Source organism: Mercenaria mercenaria, chromosome 1 (assembly GCF_021730395.1).
Source record: "Mercenaria mercenaria strain notata chromosome 1, MADL_Memer_1, whole genome shotgun sequence".
Taxonomy (NCBI): Eukaryota; Metazoa; Mollusca; class Bivalvia; order Venerida; family Veneridae; genus Mercenaria; species Mercenaria mercenaria.
In genome coordinates, this window is record NC_069361.1 from 5483810 (window position 1) to 5506613 (window position 22804).

Sequence of the window (22804 nt, forward strand, 5' to 3'; positions counted from 1 at the left end):
ATTTGCTATTTTTGGCTTGTGAACACGATAGAGACCACATTTTGCAATCAACTTTAATCAAATTTGCACACAACATGTATTGACAAAATATCTCGGTTCCTTTCGAAAACTGGCCAGATCCCATTATGGGTTCCAGAGTTATGACCCCTTAAAGGGCCAACGTTTGCTGTTTTTGGGTTGTGAACACGATAGAGACAACATTTTGCAATCAGCTTTAATCAAACTTGCGCACAACTTGTATTGGCATAATATCTCGGTTCTATCAAAACTGGCCAGATCCCATCATGGGTTACAGAGTTATGGCCCCTTAAAGGGCCAAAATTTGCTATTTTTGGCTTGTGAACACAATAGAGACCACATTTTGCTATCAACTTTAATCAAATTTGCACACAACATGTATTGACAAAATATCTCGGTTCCTTTCGAAAACTGGCCAGATCCCATTATGGGTTCCAGAGTTATGACCCCTTAAAGGGCCAACATTTGCTATTTTTTGCTTGTGCAACCATATAAAGACTTCATTTATGGTTTGATTTGATACAGACTTGCAAAATATCTTCAAGAACAATAAATCTTGGATTCCATGATGAATCTGTCAGATCCAATCATAGGTTCCGGAGTTACGGCCCCTGATTGACCCCTGAAAGAGCCAAAACTTGTTAATTTTTATCTTGTGAACACGATAGAAGTGACATTTTACGTTTGATTTTAACCACACTTACACACAACTTAAGTCACAATAAAATCTCGGTTCCTTTCGAAAAACGGCTAGATTCCATTATGAGAGTTACTGCCCCTGAAAGGTGCAAAATTTGGCCCTTTCAGCCATATAGAGATTTCATTTATGCTTTGATTTGATACAAACTTGCACAGAATAATTATCTTGAGCTCTAGGCCTGAATCGAAATTGGGTCATTTCGGGTCAAAAACTAGGTCATCAGGTCAAATCAGAGGAAAAGCTTGTTAACAACATAGAGGCCACATTTATGACCATATTTTCATGAAATTTGGTCAGAATGTTTATCTTGATTCTTCCTAGGCCAAGTTCGAAACTGGGTCATATGGGGTTAAAAACTAGACCACCCGGTCAAATCAAAGGAAAAACTTGTTAACACTCTAGTTCATTTGATGTGCATGAAACTTGTTCAGAATGTTTGTCTGCATGAAATAGCGGATGATTTTTTATATGGGTCACGTGGGGTCAAACACTAGGTCACCAAGTCAAATCAAAGGATAAGCTTGTTTACACCCTATATATGGGGCACACTTTTGATTCTATCTTCGTGAAACTTAGTCAGAATGTTTGTTATCTTAAAGTCTTGGGTGATTTCAAATCTGGGTCACGTGGGGACAAAAACTAGGTCACTAGGTCAAATCAACGGAAAAGCTTGTTTACACTCTACGGGTCACTATTTTTCCCCAATCTTAATGAAAATTAGTCAGAATATTTTTCTCCATGAACTCACAAGGTAAAACATGTTTACACTGTTATGGTTACTCAGGTGAGCGACCTAGGGCCACCTTAGCTCTCTTGTTATGTTTTTTTAGTGTTTCTTCCAATAGCTAAATTTTTCACAATCTTTTAACTGTATACTAATGGTGTTTATGTAAATTAAAACATCTCAAAATGTATTTATGAGGAGCAGTAAATCTACAGACTACAGTGAGTAAAAATAGTCTTAGCTGTGTGGTGTGGCACAGCTGCTTTAAAAAGTCAATAATACGTATAACTAAAATAACGCTTACAGGGGAAGTAACTGCAAATGACGCTGAGCGGGCTGAGATAAAATGAGGCCAGCACGAAACATTCGCGTTTATGTCCGCAACAAAAGTAGATATAACCCAGAAACTGGGGAGCGCAACTTCCTTTTTGTAGATATAAATGATTTTGCAGGAACAACGATAGGAGATGTGAAAGAGGTGCAGAAATACCTTTGTTTACATTTTGTTTCGTCCTCAAAACACTTCGTTCCAAATTTTTTGTGTGTTTTTCTTATAAATTGTGGATGTTTTGGCATTAAGGACTTATTTTTTTGTAGAGGATTTGTATTTGAATATTTGTGAAAGAATCAGAACTCAGTTAAGAATTTTTAAAAAAATGAGTTGTTTGCTAGAATTTCAGATCAAATTCATCAATGATATATATTGCAGCTTCTTAAACATTTTACTTCAGAACTGGAGAATGCATTTCAATTGTCCTAATATTGATGCAAAGTTTAAATGGCATAACTTTTAAATTGATTAAACGACAGTTAGGAATATGGTAAAATTTGTCCCAAGTGTAATGGAATACTTGTGACATTTTAACTTGTTCATAATCACATAATATATTTGTTTAAAGCAAAGAAGTATAAATACACATGATTGCAACTGAAGATAATCTCGCGTAGGCATGTATCACTGTGTTAACCGGCCTTATTTTATTGAAGCCTTTGCTGACTTGATCAGAAGTTTCGTACCGATGTAGATCACTCATATTCAAATCAACAGATGCTTATTAAAGTATTACACTTGTGATATGGCCGTCATGTAATAAACCGAATCAGTTCCAGTTTTCAGACATTTCTTCCTCGTGTAGAAAATACTAAACATTAAAAAAAAAAAACACCATTATCATTATAAACAAAAGGTCTGATAGAAAGTTTTTCACCACACAAATTTTTATCCTGCTGCTATAGATCTGTTTCATTCCCATGTGATGTTGCCATAGATGTTGGCGAGATTTGCTTTGTATGCTTTTCAAGTTGCAAATCAATTTATTTTTATAGTTCTTTGTTTAAACACACTAGGAATCTTTGGATATTGAAGGACAATCATCTAAGAAACAAAAATATGCAATAAAAATCAAAGGTCACCGGCATTGAAAAAGAGTTATCTGCCCTCCAAAACGGCATTTGGAAAAGTGCATTACTTTCGCAGAAGTTTTCCATGAATTATGTTCCTTTTATACTTATTAAATGTTTTGAGACTTAAGCTGTTGTCCAATATCTTCATCCACATTTGAGTCATTAAACACCCAAGTGTCAGCTTCATCTTCCTCTGATGTGCCCAACTTCACCATCCAACATCGAAATAGTCGAGCACGCTGTCTCCTGTGACAGCTGTTGTTTTGAAAACTACCCAGTAGGCTTGCTTTTAAATGGTTGCATGTTATATTTCAGAATGTAAGGAGACAATGTAGGGGTGCAGTTAGGATTGATGAATTGTTCCTGGATAACCAGTCTCTGGCTGACGACAGGTGAGAGAATAGGGAACATGCTCCTAATTGCTGCTTTCTAGTATCATCTGGTAAACTGAGATCTCCATTATACTAGAAAGTTACTTCTCAGGCATTAAGATACAAAAAAATATCGCCCCCTCCCCCCACTTGCAGTATTTTGTGACAAGTCTGACACTTGTTTATAATATTAAGGCCAAATTTTGGCCAGTTGAATAACATTAAGTCATCACAGCCTGATTTAGTTAAATAGGGAATTGCAGAGAAGACCATGTCATTGAAATATGAAATCAGAATGTTGTTATTGTAACCATCAAATACGTATGACAGGTATTTATCGTAATAATTCAAACACACAAAAAGAGCAATATTTTATATGACAGTGTAATGTGTGGTACCATTTGGCCATTTATCTGTTCTTACCTGTAGGTCAGTAGCTCACTATAACCTTGAAGATGAATGTATCCTGGAGACAACATCAAACCCATTCTGGGTTACATGTCTGTATATCAAGGCCTCGGAGGTGAAGCAGGAAATGGAAGGGAATCCTAATGACAAACAAGTACAGAGCTGGACTCAGAAATCTCTCCCAAAGAAGTACACACTGATTGGTCTACTACTTAATGCTAAAAAGTAGGTATTTAACTGTCTCCCTTAATTGACAAGAAAATAACAATCTATTTAGTATATCCAATAATAATTGTGTATCATATTTTCTAAAATGGTAAAACTAAATATTTGTATGTAGACAATGTTAAATATTTAAATAATGCAATAGAGTTGTTCAGATTTATTGACATGAGTGGCCAATGTCATCAAAGCATTGTATTAGTTTAAATACTCATTTTCGAAAATACATTTGTTTGTAGCAATATTTCACTATACATTTATACAATATTGAAAATACAGTATGGAAGAAAAGGAGAAAACACATAGAACATTTCAACTTTACAATATTACACACAGTATTAGATCAGTTGGGCACATCATAATGAAACGGGTAGAGCTAATACAATGCATAACTGAGCCAATATGAGAAAAACGGCCAGTACGGAATTATGCATTACAAAGTCAATGATAACAGGTCTTAATAAACTTCTCATGAACTGTATTGTTGAAAATCTTAAACCAGTGTCATTTGAAAAATGTTTGAATTTGCATATAATTGTCATTTGATAATCATCTTGACAGTGTACTTTAATTACATTTTATCTAACCATTGACAAATAGATTATTGATAACTTTAAATTATATCTTTTTATCTTAGGTTGACTTAAAACAAAATGAAATTTTGTCAGTTTTCAAAATGGTAGAAACGTGCATGCCATTTATAATTTTTATTACAGTGAGTATGGAAGGCAGCCTCCACATTTTGCAACGCTAGATGAATTTGCTGTCTATCTCGAGAGACTTGACAAGAAAGGGGCCACCATGCACCCTGAATACACCCAGAAGGACCTGCGGGCATTTGAGAGGGAGTATAGACAGGAGTTTGTAGGGAGATATGATGACCCAATTGCTGCATTCATAGACCATCATGCTGTCAGACTGGGGCATGCTCTTCCTGATGAAATAGGTAACTATCAAAAAGCAGATTACCTCATGCTAAATTAGTCATAAACAATCAAACAGATTTTGTCTTGTCAAAATTGTCATTAACTGTGAAGTCAGATTTCCACATGCCAAAATGTGGTATACCATTAACTGTCAAAGTAAAGTGTTGGCATGCTGTACCTGGTGAAATATGTAATTTATTATCAAAGTCAGGTTTCCTTAATGCTCTGTCATAACTATAGAAGTCAGATTCTCTCATTCAGCTGACAACATAAGTTGATTACTGATTACGGTTGTTAAATCTTGATGTGGTGGATTGTATCTGATTGTGATGGTAAAATCATTAGCAATATAAACATGGTTATGCAAAATGCACTGTGATGACATCATATAATTCTGTGGTTTTAGTTTAATGAGGTATTGTATGAGAACTTTAATTCAAGGATTTCAGATTTAACATAACATATATGGAAATTTTATTTTTCTATCAGGATTTGATTTCATGGTTCTGTTCAATCAGTAAAGTTGCCTACAGCTATGATTACCAGCTTGAACCAGTCACTTCTCAGAATGTGAATGTGTTAATTGATATACATGTATAATATTATGTTTCTTTGCTGTAATTAGACATTGAGGTACACAAAATATATACATAATTTCTGTTGTTTTATTTTCTTTACAGAACAAAGACCACTAGATAGACCAAATATAATGCCAAGACATGTTGAACACAGAGATAACAATGTTGTTGCAAGACCAAGAGGTGGTGGCAGAAAAAAGCAGGTAAAGTTAAAACTTTTTTTGTAATAGTCTAAAATATCTGAGTCATCTTTCCTCGTATTTATGTGGGGAATTAGTTAGTCGCTTGTTGGAGAACAGGGCAGCATTGATTCACAACACAGGATCACTTGTAAAAAATTGACATTAAACCAGGATTAAACAAATGATTATGATAATCCAGGATGGTTTAAACTCATTTTTATCTGTTTCATAGAAATCTAAGTGTTAATCTATATGTTACCTTGGATAAACATGGTAAGACTGGAAATGATAGTAAGTGTAATAGACACAAATCTGTGTTTGATACAGGAGAAATATTGTGATGATTGTGAGGAGGCTCTGGCAGAGGTTTACTGCGCAGAATGTCAAGGAGGCCTTGCTATGTGTAGAAGATGTTCTAACTTACTACATGCTGGTGCCTCAAGGAGAAGACATAACTTACAAGGTAAACAGATCACAAAATGTTAGGAATTAATTTCAGTAGTGTATGATCTAATGGAGACAACTATACATTCACTTTATACAGTTTGACTTGACATCTGAGTAGAAGTATCTTGATAGCTAGTGTTACAGTTCTGTTGCTGGTAAAGGCAGATTGAAAACAAAATCTTCAAGGCATCCCTAGTACCATTAATGTGTGGAGGGAACAATTGTCACCTTTTGGGATATGTTAGAAGTGAGTTCTTAATAGAAAGTTTTGATTTTCTTCTTTGTTTTCATTTCATTGTACCCCCCCCGACAACAAAGTTGTAAGTGGGGTATACTGGTTTCAGGTTGTCTGTCTGTCTGTCTGTCGGTCTGTCTGTCCGTAGACACAATCTTGTGCGCACCATCTCTCCTCGTCCCCTTGACAGAATTTAATGAAACTTCACACAAGTGATCTGTACCAACAGTAGTTGTGCATGGGGCATGTTAGGTTCTTTCAGAAAAAAAACTTGCAGAGTTATGGGACTTTGTTTTTTGTTACTATACTATATACATAGACACAATCTTGTGCGCACCATCTCTCCTCATCCACTTGACACAATTTAATGAAACTTCACACAAGTGATCAGTAACAACAGTAGTTGTGCATGGGGCATGTTAGGTTCTTTCAGAAAAAAAAACTTGCAGAGTTACGGGACTTTGTTTTTTGTTACTAAACTATATACATAGACACAATCTTGTGCACACCATCTCTCCTCATCCCCTTGACACAGTTTAATGAAACTTCACACAAGTGATCAGTAACAACAGTAGTTGTGCATGGGGCATGTTAGGTTCTTTCAACGACAAAAATTGCAGAGTTATGGGCCTTTGTTTCTTGTTAACATACTATGTACATACAGTCTGCATATGCAGTCTTGTGCGCGCCTAATCTTCTGAACCCTTGCACACAATTTAATGAAACTTCACACAAGTGATCAGTACCAACCCTAGTTGTGCATGGTGCATATTACGTTCTTTTAGATAAATATTCTGCATAGTTATGGGACTTTGTTTTTTGTTACTATACTGTATACATACAGTCTATATACATACAGTCCACATAATTATGCAATCTTGTGTGCGTCAAATTGCAATGTACTGTCAGTGCATGCGGGGTGGGGGGGGGTACATTCATCACCTTTAGTGATAGCTCTAGTTTTATTTAAAACATACACGTGTAAAACTTGTGAAAGATTGAAATAAAATAGAATTTTTTTTTTTTATACTGTATTATATTTTACAGATATCGAACAAGCCCCTACAAATACTGGCAAGCCGTATGTTCCAAGGGTAAATAATCCATTGTTTTATATCTTCCTTCTTTGAATTAGTAAGGAAGGTAGAGTTATCTCCACATTCATCATCGTTGGTGACCATAGTGGAAATTGGAAAACACTGACTTAATGATTTAAGTAAAAACAACTATCTCAATAGCTCAATCTTGGGATTACCTGAGAACCATTTATTCCTATCTCCAACCAGTGGTAGATTATTTTTCTTGCACATAGTATTCAACAAATTCTAGAGAAAATAAAATACTTTTTAGTAGCACTCTTTATTATAGTAACATATGGAAACAAAGTGCGGGAAATTGATGTCCGTAAATAGAAATTATGTCGTGATATTTCAAAGATGCACAACAAAAAAGTTTAGTTTTATCATTGTAGTATATTTTCTGTACTAAATAACTTTTTTTGAATAGAGAAATATTCTGTGAAGAACAAAAATCAACTATTATAGCATATGATTTGTATCGAATTTTACATATAGTTGTCATTAAAAATACACATCTGGCATGAGGGACATGGGTGAAATCACCAGAAATGCCAGTTCGGTATGCAAGAGATGGTATTATAAAAGCTACATATTTACTTTCAGGCTTTCTTGGCACCATTCTCTATAGTCCTGGCTATGTACAGGTAGTGTAAAATTTCTTTTTTTGTTTGCTAAATTTGTTTTCAACATTTCTGCTTTAATGTTTCTTCTTTGTAGTGTTTCATGTAACATTATGTAGCAGAATAGATTTAGATCCAAGTTAGTTTTTTTATAAGGACATAATGACTTGCTTGAAACTGATTGTACAATAAATGTGTTATTTGTGTGTGGGTTTACTCATTACCCTTTTGCTGAGGAAATCTTACTAACAGTAGTTATTGTTTATTTTAAGTGCATTAACAAGTGAGTCAAGGTTGAGTCTGACAGAAGATGAAATAAAAAGACGAGCGCAGCCACTGACTGACACAGACTTACAAGATAAACAAGCTGGTAAGTGATCAAGATAAGACCAGTGCAGCCTCTGACTGACACAGACTTACAAGATAAACAAGCTGGTAAGTGATCAAGATAGACCAGTGCAGCCTCTGACTGACACAGACTTACAAGATAAACAAGCTGGTAAGGGTTAAGATAGACCAGTGAAGCCTCTGACTGACACAGACTTGCAAGATAAACAAGCTGGTAAGTGATCCAGATAGATCAGTGCAGCCTCTGACTGACACAGACTTACAAGATAAACAAGCTGGTAAGTGATCAAGATAGACTAGTGCAGCCTCTGACTGACACAGACTTACAAGATAAACAAGCCGGTAAGTGATCAAGATAGACCAGTGCAGCCTCTGACTGACACAGACTTACAAGATAAACAAGCTGGTAAGTGATCAAGATAGACTAGTGCAGCCTCTGACTGATACAGACGTACAAGATAAACAGGCTTGTAAGTGATACAGATAGACCAGTGCAGCATCTGACTGACACAGACTTGCAAGATAAACAAGCTGGTAAGTGATCAAAATAGACTAGTGCAGCCTCTGACTGACACAGACTTACAAGATAAACAAGCTGGTAAGTGATCAAGATAGACCAGTGCAGCCTCTGACTGATACAGACGTACAAGATAAACAAGCTGGTAAGTGATCAAGATAGACCAGTGCAGCCTCTGACTGACACAGACTTACAAGATAAACAAGCTGGTAAGTGATCAAGATAGACTAGTGCAGCCTCTGACTGACACAGACAAGATAAATAAGCTGGTAAGTGATCAAGATAGACTAGTGCAGCCTCTGACTGACACAGACAAGATAAATAAGCTGGTAAGTGATCAAGATAGACCAGTGCAGCCTCTGACTGACACAGACTTACATGATAAACAAGCTGGTAAGTGATCATGATAGACCAGCGAAGCCTCTGACTGACACAGACTTACAAGATAAACAAGCTGGTAAGTGATCAAGATAGACCAGTGAAGCCTCTGACTGACACAGACTTACAAGATAAACAAGCTGGTAAGTGATCAAGATAGACCAGTGCAGCCTCTAACTGACACAGACTTACAAGATAAACAAGCTGGTAAGTGATCAAGATAGACTAGTGCAGCCTCTGACTGACACAGACAAGATAAACAAGCTGGTAAGTGATCAAGATAGACCAGTGCAGCCTCTGACTGACACAGACTTACATGATAAACAAGCTGGTAAGTGATCAAGATAGACCAGCGAAGCCTCTGACTGACACAGACTTACAAGATAAACAAGCTGGTAAGTGATCAAGATAGACCAGTGAAGCCTCTGACTGACACAGACTTACAAGATAAACAAGCTGGTAAGTGATCAAGATAGACCAGCGAAGCCTCTGACTGACACATACTTACAAGATAAACAAGCTGGTAAGTGATCAAAATAGACCAGTGCAGCCTCTGACTGACACAGACTTACAAGAAAAACAAGCTGGTAAGTGATCAAGATAGACCAGTGCAGCCTCTGACTGACACAGACTTACAAGAAAAACAAGCTGGTAAGTGATCAAAATAGACCAGCGCAGCCTCTGACTGACACAGACTTACAAGAAAAACAAGCTGGTAAGTGATCAAGATAGACCTGTGCAGCCTCTGACTGACACTGTTTATGTGTGGTTTGATTTATGTTTACATATACAGGATCCAGGTTTTATTCTATTTAAAGGATAATGACATTACTCCATCACCTCCGGTTTTTCAGATGAGCAGAACTATTTTTAAAGTTGATAAATAGTATTTCAGAAATAAATTATTCTTCAGAACTTATTTTCAACCGAAATGTAGGCCTCAGTAACATGCTAGAGCTGAACTGAAAAATAATCACACAATTTTATAAATTATATCAATAGATAAATGTTTGAAAATTGAGCAGATTATGTAAGTAAAGTTTCATCTTCTTTTGACTAATTTCCATCATTCAAGTAAAAGCTCTATATTTTGGCAGTTTTGATAGTGCTCATTTTGTGAGGGAGAAACAGTAAATACCAATGAACCAATGAGAAAACAAAATGTGGTATTAAAAGTCAGACTGTTTCTTTGAAAATGACTGTAAATAATGTCGTATTTACACAAGTCTGTCCTCTTAGCTCAATACGGAAAGCGTAGATCTATGGATTGCAGGGTCCCTAGTCAGTTACTTGCAGAGAACAGGTTTGTACTGGTACAGAATCCAGTAACACTGGTAAAGTTAACTGCTTGTGTTACTTAACTGAAATACTGTTGAAAAGTGGCGTTAAACCCAAAACAAACAGACAGAATATTATTTACACAGTAATGTTTTTTATCACTTCTTCCATATTTATGCATTATGTCTGCATAATTTTACATCAAAACAGAGACAGGTTTTATAATATTTTCCAGAAACTGTACTACGAACACATTATTTTGTCATAAAGATTGTTGTACATTTTCAAAATCTGTCTTTCTCAATGAGCATTTTAGGATTTCGTACCAGTCAGGACCAGTAAGTGCTAAAAGGGATGCCCTTTCAGCTGAACATGAAAATTACTTTTCATATAAAAGAAATACTTTTTTCTATTTGTTTTAAAAATTTTTTTACTTATTTTCCATACAAACATGTACAGATCTCATCTGTTATCTAAAGGAACTCAAAACGCTACATACATTAAATTTTGTATTTCTGACGGACTTCCTCCACTCAGTTCTATGATAATAATAATAATATTAATAATAATAATAATAACATCTTTATTTATAGAGGCAGCACATTTAGGTAACCCAATCTTCCATGTGGGCCTGTTTATAGAATATTTACAAAACGAATGAACAAAACGTATTAATGTTGACAGAATATGAAAACAGAGAACAAAATAATGTGAAACGGTATAATAATCATTAAGCAATATACATCTGAGTAAAGTAGGTTCAAAACAAATAAGTTCTGACATACTATTTGGTTCTATTGTTTGTAGGGAAGTACGTAGGAGGGTTTGACTGTATGGAGAATATGCTGATGAATAAAGGCCTAGTGAAGAAAGAAGCTGCCAGGAATCCTACGTAAATATTACTTCATACTTTTACAAGTAGCCAGTTGTTATAGGTTGTCCACATTATTTGTATCAACTGATTCACTCTCTTCTTTGAGTAGTGAGAATATACTTAGTGTACTTGATTTGTTCCTGGTCAGTCCAGAAGACCTTCATAGTCAGGCCATTATCTACTGTTTAATAACTTAGAATCACAGTTGTAAGGTCTCTTACTATTGAATATAAAGGTTTTAATGTGGGTATTCTGTTTTGTTGTTCCAGTTCCCATATCAGTTGTATAATGTGTTTAAGCTTTGTATTATCAGTAGTTTTTCCCAACACTTAAGTTACGTTGATACACTCTGTCATAAGACAAAAACTACACTGATTCTTACTATTTTGCAGGAAGTGCTCATGGGGAAATTTTTTTGATCATTGAATCTCCTTCAGACCTTTTGGCCCTCAGTCATCTGTCTGTCCACTGATTCTTTAAAGAATATCTTCTCCTAACCCACCAAACCAGTTTCAACAAAACCTCACAGGAATGTTCCTTGGTTGGGTCCTATTCAGATTCCTTCAAATCTTGGTCATCCATGCAGAATTCTGGTTGCCATGGCAGACAAAAGGAAAATCTTTGAAATTCTCAGAGACTGCTTGAGCGATTTTGAAATAATTTCATAGAAATGCTCTTTGGGTGACATTCTATCAAAAATTCCTTCAAATCATTCTGTTTCAAGAGAGCAGGCATGTTTTCCCCTATATGGAAAATTTTAGGATTATTCATGTCCCTCTGATTATTGTGTTCAACAGGTATTCACTGTCAGCAAGTGGTCAGGTATTAGGACAGAGGCTGTTCATATTCTACACACAGTTTTACAGGTTTATGGAGTCATGTAGACTGCCAAAGGTCCAAAACACTGCGAGGTAAGTTTTAACCATGCTGTTATAACATGCTTTATTTATGAAATGATCAAAACCTTCAAGTGGTTTGGCATCTGTTTTATCATGGTTCAGAGTTCAGATTTGCAGGAATCAAACAACATGGGCATTTGCCTGAGTGGGTCAATATCTAAGCAGCTGAAGAAGAATCATAAATTAGAAGATAAACCATGAGAAGGCCTTGGTTGCTTTCATTCTTACATGCCCATTGAAATTTTTTGATAAAAGTCATGCTGGACTCCATTGATGTGAGGAGACTCCGTGGCCGAGTGGTTAAGGTGGCTGACTTCTAATTACTTGCCCCTTATCGATGTGGGTTCGAGCCTCACTTGGGGTGTGGAATTCTTCATGTGAGGAAGCCATCCAGTTGGCTTACGAAAGGTCAGTGGTTCTACCCAGGTGCTTGCTCATGATGAAATAAAGCACGGAAGGGGCACCTGGGGTCTTCCTCCACCATCAAAGCTGGAAAGTTGCCATATGACCTAAAATTGTGTTGATGCGACGTTAAACCAAACAAAATAAATAAATTCATTGATGCAAGTTGTAAGGAACCAAATATGCAGATATTTGATGTCATTACTGACATTGTAGTCCCTGTGTGTGTCAACAGTTGTTGTTTATATAAATGACAGAATAAACACAGCTCGAGTTTCTCCTTTGTTTGACTGGCAGTCAAATCGAGCCATATTAAAATAATTTGTTTATCTTTCTTCCATCATAGAGTGCTTCAGTTGTGTATATAATATAAGATATAGATGCCATGTGTTTATTAGTCCCCTACTGGTTGAAAACCAGTTTTGGGGACTATAGGAATGCTCTTTTCCGTCATTCCGTCATTCCGTCTTTCCGTCATTCCGTCATTCTGTCATTCCGTCATTCTGTCCGTCCGCAATTTCGTGTCCGGTCCATAACTCTGTCATCCATGAAGGGATTTTAATATTACTTGGCACAAATGTTCCCCATGATGAGACGACGTGTCATGCGCAAAACCCGGACCCCTAGCTCAAAGGTCAAGGTCACAATAGGAGGTCAAAGGTCAACAGGGCTTTCTTCCTGTCCGGTCCACAACTCTCCCATCCTTGAAGGGATTTTAGTATTACTTGGCACAAATGTTCCCCATGATGAGATGATGTGTCATGCGCAAATCCCGGACCCCTAGCTCAAAGGTCAAGGTCACAATTGGAGGTCAAAGGTCAACAGGGCTTTTTTCCTGTCCGGTCCATAACTCTCCCATCCATGAAGAGATTTTAATATTACTTGGCACAAATGTTCCCCATGAGGAGACGACTTGTCATGCGCAAAACCTGGACCCCTAGCTTAAAGGTCAAGGTCACAATTGGAGGTCAAAGGTCAACAAGGCTTTTTTCCTGTCCGGTCCATAACTCTCCCATCTATGAAAGGATTTTAATATTACTTGGCACAAATGTACCTCATAATAAGACGATGTGTCATGCACAACTTTCAGACCCCTAGCTCAAAGGTCAAGGTCACACTTAGCAGTCAAATGTTAACATAGCATGAACAGGGTCTGTTTTGTGTCCGGTCCATAACTCTGACATTCATTAAGGGATTTTAATATCACTTAGCACAAGTGTTCCCCATGATGAGACGACGTGTCATGCGCAAATCCTGGACCCCTAGCTCAAAGGTCAAGGTCACAATTGGGGGTCAAAGGTCAACAGAGTTTTTTTCCTGTCCCGTCCATAACTCTGCCATCCATGAAGGGATTTTAATATTACTTGGCACAAATGTTTCCCATGATGAGATGACGTGTCATGCGCAACACTCAGTACCCTAGTTTAAAGGTCAAGGTCACACTTTGAGATCAAAGGTCAAGAGGATTTTTTTCCTGTCCGGTCTATAACTTTGTCATGCAAAGCAGGATTTAGATATCAGTTGGCACAAATATTCCCCTGGATGAGACAACATGTCATGCGCAAGAACCAGGTCCCTAGGTCTAAGGTCAAGGTCATATTTAGAGGTCAAAGGTCAAATTCAAGAATGACTTTGTACGGAACATTTCTTCTTCATGCATGGAGGGATTTTGATGTAACTTGGACCAAATGTTCACCACCATGAGGCACCCTTGTTTTTAGAATTACGTCCCTTTGTTGTTACTATAAATAGATTTTATTGTAACTTTTTTTATTACTGGCGGTAGAGAAAAATCGAGACCACTTTTCTATGGTACAGCATGCATGTTACATCCAATTTTTAGGTGTATTTTGACCTATCTCTACCTGGTAAAGAGTTTCTTGTGGACTTATATTATTATTATTATTTTTTTTTTTTTTTTTTTTAAAGATTAATTTCCCTTTGTTGTTACTATAAATAATTTACATGATAACATTTTTATAATCAGCCAAAAAAATTCAATATGAAAACAACTGTGGGTTTTTATATATGCACATTTTAATCCAAGTGTGTTGTTATAATGTTATAACATATTGTATATGTAGTACAATATTGTTTATACATCATTGACAGATATCAGTTCATTATGTTATACTGCAGTAGAAAAAATTAGGTGCCTTCCAGTAGGGGACTTTGTATTGCATGGCAATACTTCATTCACTTGTTTTTAATTGGAAAGTACCAATACCTGGTCCAACAATATCATTGTTGCTATAGGAATGGAGTGATAAACAACAGAAAGTTGTGTTTGATCATTGATGACAATGAGAGGGACAAGCAGAGGTTGTTGAGATACGCTGCAGAAAAGAATATCGATGCCCAGGTTCGACTCTTACCTGCAGGAGACTATATATGGATCCTCACACCACCCATGGTGAACCCTCAAGCCAGTTATACAGACAAAGACTATGGAAATGAACTGGTAATATGTTTTGCTTATGCTTGGTACAGTATAACTGTGAAGGAATCCATTTTTATAATGACAAAGACATAACTAGATATTTGTAAAGGGTCCTGCATACTGAAGTAGATATAGACACTGACAGTGAGAATTTAACACAATAGAGAAGTAATTTCTTTAAGTGTAGTTGAAAATTTCAGTTTTTTTATACAATCAAATGTGGTATTAAGCCTGCATATTCCTAAATGTTCTAACTGGAAGCAATATGAATAAAGGTTACGCTTAGAAAAACATTTTTGTGCCCACCCCCCCCCCCCCCCCCCCACCCCCACACCCCCCTTGAGTGGTGGGGGCATATAGATTTGCTCTTGTCCTTCCATCCGTCCGTCCTTCCGAGAATGTAGGTCCAAAAGTATTTGATGTAGAGTCACCAAACTTTACAGGAATGTTGGTCAGCATGTGTAGTTGTGCACCTGGGGTTTCGCGTCCAGATTCATTCAGTCATGTAGGAGTTATGGCCCCTGACTTTGTAAAAATTGGTCATTTTAGTGTTGTGTCACGCCTAACTCCAAAAGTATTTGACGTAGAGTCACAAAACTTTACAGGAATGTTGGTCAGCATGTGTAGTTGTGCACCTGGGGTTTCGCGTCTGGATTCATTCAGTCTTGTAGGAGTTTTGGCCCCTGACTTAATAAAAAATTGGTCATTTTAATGTTGTATCGCATGTAGCTCCAAAAGTATTTGACCTAGAGTCACCAAAGTTTACAGGAATGTTGGTCAGCATGTGTAGTTGTGCACCTGGGGTTTCGCATCCGGATTCATTCAGTCATGTAGGAGTTATGGCCCCTGACTTATTTTGTTTTTTAAGTTTTTTCATTACACAAGACCAGACTTCTTGTCCAGACTTACTCAAAAAAAAGTTTGTGAAACATGTATGTTAAAATGTACTAAAACATAAGAGGATTGTTTTATAGCCGGTGAAGTGTTCTCTTTAGGATTTTACTCAGCTAGGCAAGAGTTATGGCTAACTAAGTGAAAAATACACATAAGGTTCTTAAAAGTTTGTGTTGCAAACATCTTAAAAATTATTTAACCTGAGTCATAAAACCATGTTACAGTGGCAGGAATGGGGGGCACCTGTGTCCTATGGACACACATCTAGTTCTGGAGCAAATTTGAATAGTAATGTGTATCTATGAGGCCTAAAATAAAATACTGTTTTTGTATAAAAAACGCCGCAACGCAAACTATTTTGTTACAAGATCTAATAAAAGATTATTTTTCTTCTGTGTTAAATATTTTAGGTTTGAATAATATTTTGTTGAAAACAGATAGAAGATCAATTTTACTGGTACAAAATTCACTTTCTCATTTTCTTGAAGGTGTCAGAAGTTTGCAGGCATGGACTTTCTTGGTTCTTTTTTCAAAATGACTATTTCAGTGGGATTTTAATTTCTGGATTTCAACTTTGAAGATAATTTGAATGATATTTTTGCTTGTTAGTTGGAATTCAGTAAATTTCACTTAAGTTGCAGTATTTATTGTATAAGTTTATTTTGTTCAATTTTGTCTTTCACCAGGAATAGAAAATTAGGCAAATTTTAATCCATGTCAAAAATAATACAGAGTTATATGAAGATCCACACTTTATTTGTTCGTTTTAGGTGCTGCCATTTGTTGTTGAGAGGAAGAGCTGGGAAGACTTCGAGAACACAACAAACAGTGCAAGGTTCAAACGGCAGATCAATAATATGCTGGTTTGTGCTTGTTTTCTCCACTACTATTTATAGTATATTATTAATTAAGATTAAATGTACAAACTCATTATGTACTGTAATAGAGGCACAGTGACACCTCTAATTGATAAAAAAATTCAAATGGTTAATAAATTTTTGTTACCAGAATGAATTTATGAAACAGTAAAAGAGTATTACGTTTGAAGGGAAAGTCAGAAAAATAAGGCATTTCCAGTTTGTGACATATTTTCTATATTATCATTTGAACTAAGCATGACTTCAAACCCAACAAGTATTTTCTGTATAAACATTTGTATGGAACTGTTTAATTACAGGGCAGTGGTCTGACCAATTGTTTCTATTTGATGGAGGGTGGTACATCGGGACTAAGAAATAACCCCACCCAGCATCACCAACAGTATCTCAAGGTAAGGTTGAAGTTATAGAGTGTAACAGTATCTCAAGGTAAAGTTGTAGTTATAGAGTGTAACAGTATCTCAAGGTAAGGTTGTAGTTATAGAGTGTAACAGTATCTCAAAGTAAGGTTGTAGTTGTAGAGTGTAACAGTATCTCAAAGTAAGGTTGTAGTTATCGAGTGTGACAGTATCTCAAGGTAAAGTTGTAGTTATAGAGTGTAACAGTATCTCAAAGTAAGGTTGTAGTTGTAGAGTGTGACAGTATCTCAAAGTAAGGTTGTAGTTGTAGAGTGTGACAGTATCTCAAAGTAAGGTTGTAGTTGTAGAGTGTAACAGTATCTCAAGGTAAGGTTGTAGTTGTAAGAGTGTTACAGTATCTCAAAGTAAGGTTGTAGTTGTAGAGTGTAACAGTATCTCAAAGTAAGGTTGTAGTTGTAGAGTGTAACAGTATCTCAAGGTAAGGTTGTAGTTATAGAGTGTGACAGTATCTCAAAGTAAGGTTGTAGTTATAGAGTGTAACAGTATCTCAAAGTAAGGTTGTAGTTGTAGAGTGTGACAGTATCTCAAAGTAAGGTTGTAGTTATAGAGTGTAACAGTATCTCAAAGTAAGGTTGTAGCTATAGAGTGTAACAGTATCACAAAGTAAGGTTGTAGTTGTAGAGTGTGACAGTATCTCAAAGTAAGGTTGTAGCTATAGAGTGTAACAGTATCTCAAAGTAAGGTTGTAGTTATAGAGTGTAACAGTATCTCAAAGTAAGGTTGTAGTTGTAGAGTGTAACAGTATCTCAAAGTAAGGTTGTAGTTGTAGAGTGTAACAGTATCTCAAGGTAAGGTTGTAGTTATAGAGTGTGACAGTATCTCAAAGTAAGGTTGTAGCTATAGAGTGTAACAGTATCTCAAGGTAAGGTTGTAGTTGTAGAGTGTGACAGTATCTCAAAGTAAGGTTGTAGTTATAGAGTGTAACAGTATCTCAAGATAAAGTTGTAGTTATAGAGTGTGACAGTATCTCAAAGTAAGGTTGTAGTTATAGAGTGTAACAGTATCTCAAGATAAAGTTGTAGTTATAGAGTGTAACAGTATCTCAAAGTAAGGTTGTAGCTATAGAGTGTGACAGTATCTCAAAGTAAGGTTGTAGTTATAGAGTGTAACAGTATCTCAAGATAAAGTTGTAGTTATAGAGTGTGACAGTATCTCAAAGTAAGGTTGTAGTTATAGAGTGTAACAGTATCTCAAGATAAAGTTGTAGTTATAGAGTGTAACAGTATCTCAAAGTAGGTTGTAGCTATAGAGTGTGACAGTATCTCAAGGTAAGGTTGTACATAACAGTATCTCAAGGTAATGTTGTAATTATAGAGTGTAACAGTATCTCATGGTAAGGCTGTATTTATAAAGTGTAACAGTAGCTCACAGTCAGGTTGTAGTTAGAGAGTGTAACAGTATCTTAAAGTAAGGTTGTAGTTATAGAGTGTAACAGTATCTCAAAGTAAGGTTGTAGTTATAGGGTGTGACAGTATCTCAAAGTAAGGTTGTAGTTATAGAGTGTAACAGTATCTCAAAGTAAGGTTGTAGTTATAGAGTGTAACAGTATCTCAAGATAAAGTTGTAGTTATAGAGTGTAACAGTATCTCAAAGTAAGGTTGTAGTTATAGAGTGTGACAGTATCTCAAAGTAAGGTTGTAGTTATAGAGTGTAACAGTATCTCAAAGTAAGGTTGTAGTTATAGAGTGTGACAGTATCTCAAAGTAAGGTTGTAGTTATAGAGTGTAACAGTATCTCAAGATAAAGTTGTAGTTATAGAGTGTAACAGTATCTCAAAGTAAGGTTGTAGTTATAGAGTGTGACAGTATCTCAAAGTAAGGTTGTAGTTATAGAGTGTAACAGTATCTCAAGGTAAGGTTGTAGTTATAGAGTGTAACAGTATCTCAAAGTAAGGTTGTAGTTATAGAGTGTAACAGTATCTCAAGGTAAGGTTGTAGTTATAGAGTGTAACAGTATCTCAAGGTAAGGTTGTAGTTATAGAGTGTAACAGTATCTCAAAATAAGGTTGTAGCTATAGAGTGTGACAGTATCTCAAGGTAAGGTTGTACATAACAGTATCTCAAGGTAATGTTGTAATTATAGAGTGTAACAGTATCTCATGGTAAGGCTGTAGTTATAAAGTGTAACAGTAGCTCACAGTCAGGTTGTAGTTAGAGAGTGTAACAGTATCTTAAAGTAAGGTTGTAGTTATAGAGTGTAACAGTAGCTTACAGTAAGGTTGTAGTTTAGAGTGTAATAGTAACTCAAGGTAAGTTTGTACTAAGTTTTGTAGAGTGTAACAGTATCTCATGGTAAGGTTGTAGTTACAGAGTGTAACAGTATCTCAAGGTAAGATTGTAGTTATAGAGTGTAACAGTATCTCAAGGTAAGTTTGTGGTTTAAAGTGTAACAGTATCTCAAGGTAAGTTTGTTCTTGTAGATTGTGGCAGTATCTCAAGGTAAGGATGTAGTTATAGAGTGTAACAGTATCTCAAGGTAAGGTAGAATTTATATAGAATGTAACAGTAGCTAAAAGTAAGGTTGTAGTTACAGAATGTAACAGTATCTCAAGGTATGTTTGAATTTATATAGAATGTAAGAGTTTAAGAGAAAGCTAAGCATCTGATGTCTCTTATAAGAGTTAAGTAATGGAGCTGTCCTGCATAGTTGTTGCAACAAACAGGACTGTATTAAAGCAGATTCAAACGCCTGTATGCTGTGCTGTTGCAGGTCTGAAATGCTAAAATGTTGGGTCATTTTCACAAATGGAATTCCTGTTAACACTTTTTGCAGTTTAAAAGCTGTACCATTAGTTTGTGCTTTCTTATAGGACTGTTATTGTTATTCGTAATATTGAGGTATTTATGGTATTTGGCCAATGATAATATTGGTACAGAAGCTTGGGTTACATGTATAGATTCAGTCAAAACCAGGAGTAATAAAAAAAAAGAAAAATATCCCTTGAATGGTCCAAAGAAAATGATTGTAACTGTAAAAATTCATTTTCCTTTTTAATTACATGGTATTGCTCCTTTTGTACAGTCTTGTTAGATTTCAAAAGAATATATAATCCCGAATGCCTAAAGTCTTACTTGAGTATTAGATGTTAATGCTAGATAACTATTAATGAAAATACTGTTTGCTTATGATTTATCAATCACATTTGATCTGATACATGCAAACTTTAAAAATAAAGCTTCCAGGACTTATGCACAAATTTCAGGGTTTATTAGAGAAATTAATGACAGAGAATGGTTTCTATGTGAACTATACATCATCGTGGATGAAGTCAGCTCAGTGGCTATTCTGGTTTACTGGATTCCTAATTGATGGTTGCAGAACAGGTGTGTATAATTTTATATGGTGTAGCTTGGTGTACATTTTGTCAAGGCTGTATTACAGTTTAACCACAGGGATGTTAGAGACTGTTTATATCTTAGAGAGAGAGAGAGAGAGAGAGAGGAGAGAGAGAGAGAGAGAGAGAGAGAGGAGAGAAGAGAGAGAGAGAGAGAGGAGAGAGAGAAGAGAGAGAGAGAGAGAGAGAGAGAGAGAAGAGAGAGGAGAGAGAGAGAGAGAGGAGAGAAGAGAGAGAGAGAGAGAGAGAGAGAGAGAGAGAGAGAGAGAGAGAGAGAGAGAGAGAGAGAGAGAGAGAGAGAGAGAGAGGAGAGAAGAGAGAGAGAGAGAGAGAGAGAGAAGAGAGAGAGAGAGAGAGAGAGAAGAGAGGAGGAGAGAGAGAGAGAGAGAGAGAGAGAGAGAAGAGAGGAGAGAGAGAGAGAGAAGAGAGAGAGAAGAGAGAGAGAGAGAGAGAGAGAAGATATCTCTGTTGTCAACATTTTGCTGTCAACACTCGAGATGTCACAGTTAGGCCCAGTCTTTATGAAACATGGCCTTAATGTTTACCTTATTAAAATGTCAAAAGGTTTTAATTCTTGGCCATCTGGTCAGAAAGTACATTACTTGGTCAGTGATAGAAAACACCCTCAGAGGTCACTTTTTTACCAGATGGTCATGAAACTTGGTCAGAACATTTTTAGCTTGTCTGATTTTTGAAAAAAATCTATGCGGTATTGTTGTCACTTGATCGTCGATGTCGGTGTTGGTTAAAATTTTTGTTTAGGTCCACCTTTTCTCAAAAACCATAAGAGCTACAGCTTTGAAACTTTAGATGACTTAGTAGGCCAAGAACCATAACTCTGATATGCATTTTGTCAGAATTATGGCCTTTTTTGTAATTTGAAAATTTTCTTTGTTAAAAAATTTGTTTAGGTCCACCTTTTCTCAAAATCTATAAGAGTTACAGCTTTGAAACTTTGTACACTTGTTTATCATCATTATGTGACTATGTAGGCCAAGAACCATCTGACATGCATTTGGTCAGAATTATAGCCCTTTTTAAGAACTACAGCTTTCAAACTTTGCACACTTGTTTATCACCATTAGATGACTATGTATGCCAAGAACCATTACTATAATCTGCATTTTGTCAGAAATATGGCCCTTTTTTTACTTAGAAATTCTGAACTGTAACACTTTTCTTACATACTGACCAGCACTTACGATGGCACCAGTAGGTGCTCTTGTTTTATAATCTATTCTAGGTCAAGTAAGTAAGATGGGCCTTACCTGAATCTTGTAATAATTATTATTATTATTATTTACCAGATTTTTATAGCGCTCTTTTCATCTATAAAATAAACATTCAAAAGCGTAATTTTAAAATAATCTTAAAATAAAGATAACTTTATGAACTTGAATGAATTCTTTCACATTACAAAGATGAAGCTTAAAATACATCATGTTTTTTTTTTTTTTCATTTTAGGTTCATTTGAGGATGAGTGTATTTCCTATCAGGAGTATATGTCTAGAGCTGCCAGACAAAGAGGGAATACTGTGGTAAATCCTGTGTTCAGAAATGTCAATAGAACTACACATACCTGGAAAGCTCAGCTCTTTGTTGATCATATAATCAGGTATGCATAATTACATACATTGTACAGTACTACATCAGTAGCTCAAGGTCTTGAGACAATAATCTAAATTCTTGAGTTTTCTAGCATTTTGAGCAATCCGAACATACACATGTAAGGACCACATGAACTGCTCAAATGTGCTCTGGTATTGAAGTCATTGATGCTCTAGTGAGCATTTTTTCACTGGGTATGTTAATTTCTATTTCAAGAATATATAAACTTGCTGAAAACAAGACTTTGTGTTGGATACATATGTTTATTTTAAATCAAGTCTGAATTCATTATAATCCCAGTTCAAAACATATAGGAGAAATGCTGGAGTCATGCATATCCATCTGTTGGTCTGTTAGTCTGTCTGCCTGTCCATCTGTTATGTCCGCTCCATATCTTCTTAGTTGCTGGGAAGATTTTCGTAAAGCTGTCATCAATTGTTAACCTTACCAAGAGAACATGCAGAGTGCACAAACCAGGTCACTATCTCCAAGAGAACATGCAGAATGCACAAACCAGGTCACTAGCTCCAAGAGGACATGCAGAGTGCACAAACAAGGTCACTAGCGCCAAGAGAGAACATGCAGAGTGCACAAACCAGGTCACTAGCTCCAAGAGAACA

The 22804-nt window shown here is 36.1% G+C and overlaps 1 protein-coding gene across 1 annotated transcript in view; it reads left to right on the plus strand.

Moving 5' to 3' along the window:
* Positions 1–1774: 1774 nt before the first annotated feature.
* The window catches only part of LOC123545094 (uncharacterized), a 70180-nt gene continuing 49150 nt past the window's right edge, over positions 1775–22804 (plus strand). The window contains exons 1-16 of the mRNA XM_053538618.1: positions 1775–1920; positions 3162–3238; positions 3647–3850; positions 4564–4793; positions 5454–5554; positions 5861–5996; positions 7263–7309; positions 7898–7938; positions 8187–8284; positions 11243–11327; positions 12107–12220; positions 14867–15071; positions 16715–16807; positions 17122–17214; positions 20444–20564; positions 22041–22191. Of these exons, the coding sequence (XP_053394593.1) occupies positions 1789–1920; positions 3162–3238; positions 3647–3850; positions 4564–4793; positions 5454–5554; positions 5861–5996; positions 7263–7309; positions 7898–7938; positions 8187–8284; positions 11243–11327; positions 12107–12220; positions 14867–15071; positions 16715–16807; positions 17122–17214; positions 20444–20564; positions 22041–22191 (1928 nt within the window). The 5' untranslated portion in view covers positions 1775–1788. The remainder of the gene's footprint in view (positions 1921–3161; positions 3239–3646; positions 3851–4563; positions 4794–5453; positions 5555–5860; positions 5997–7262; positions 7310–7897; positions 7939–8186; positions 8285–11242; positions 11328–12106; positions 12221–14866; positions 15072–16714; positions 16808–17121; positions 17215–20443; positions 20565–22040; positions 22192–22804) is intronic.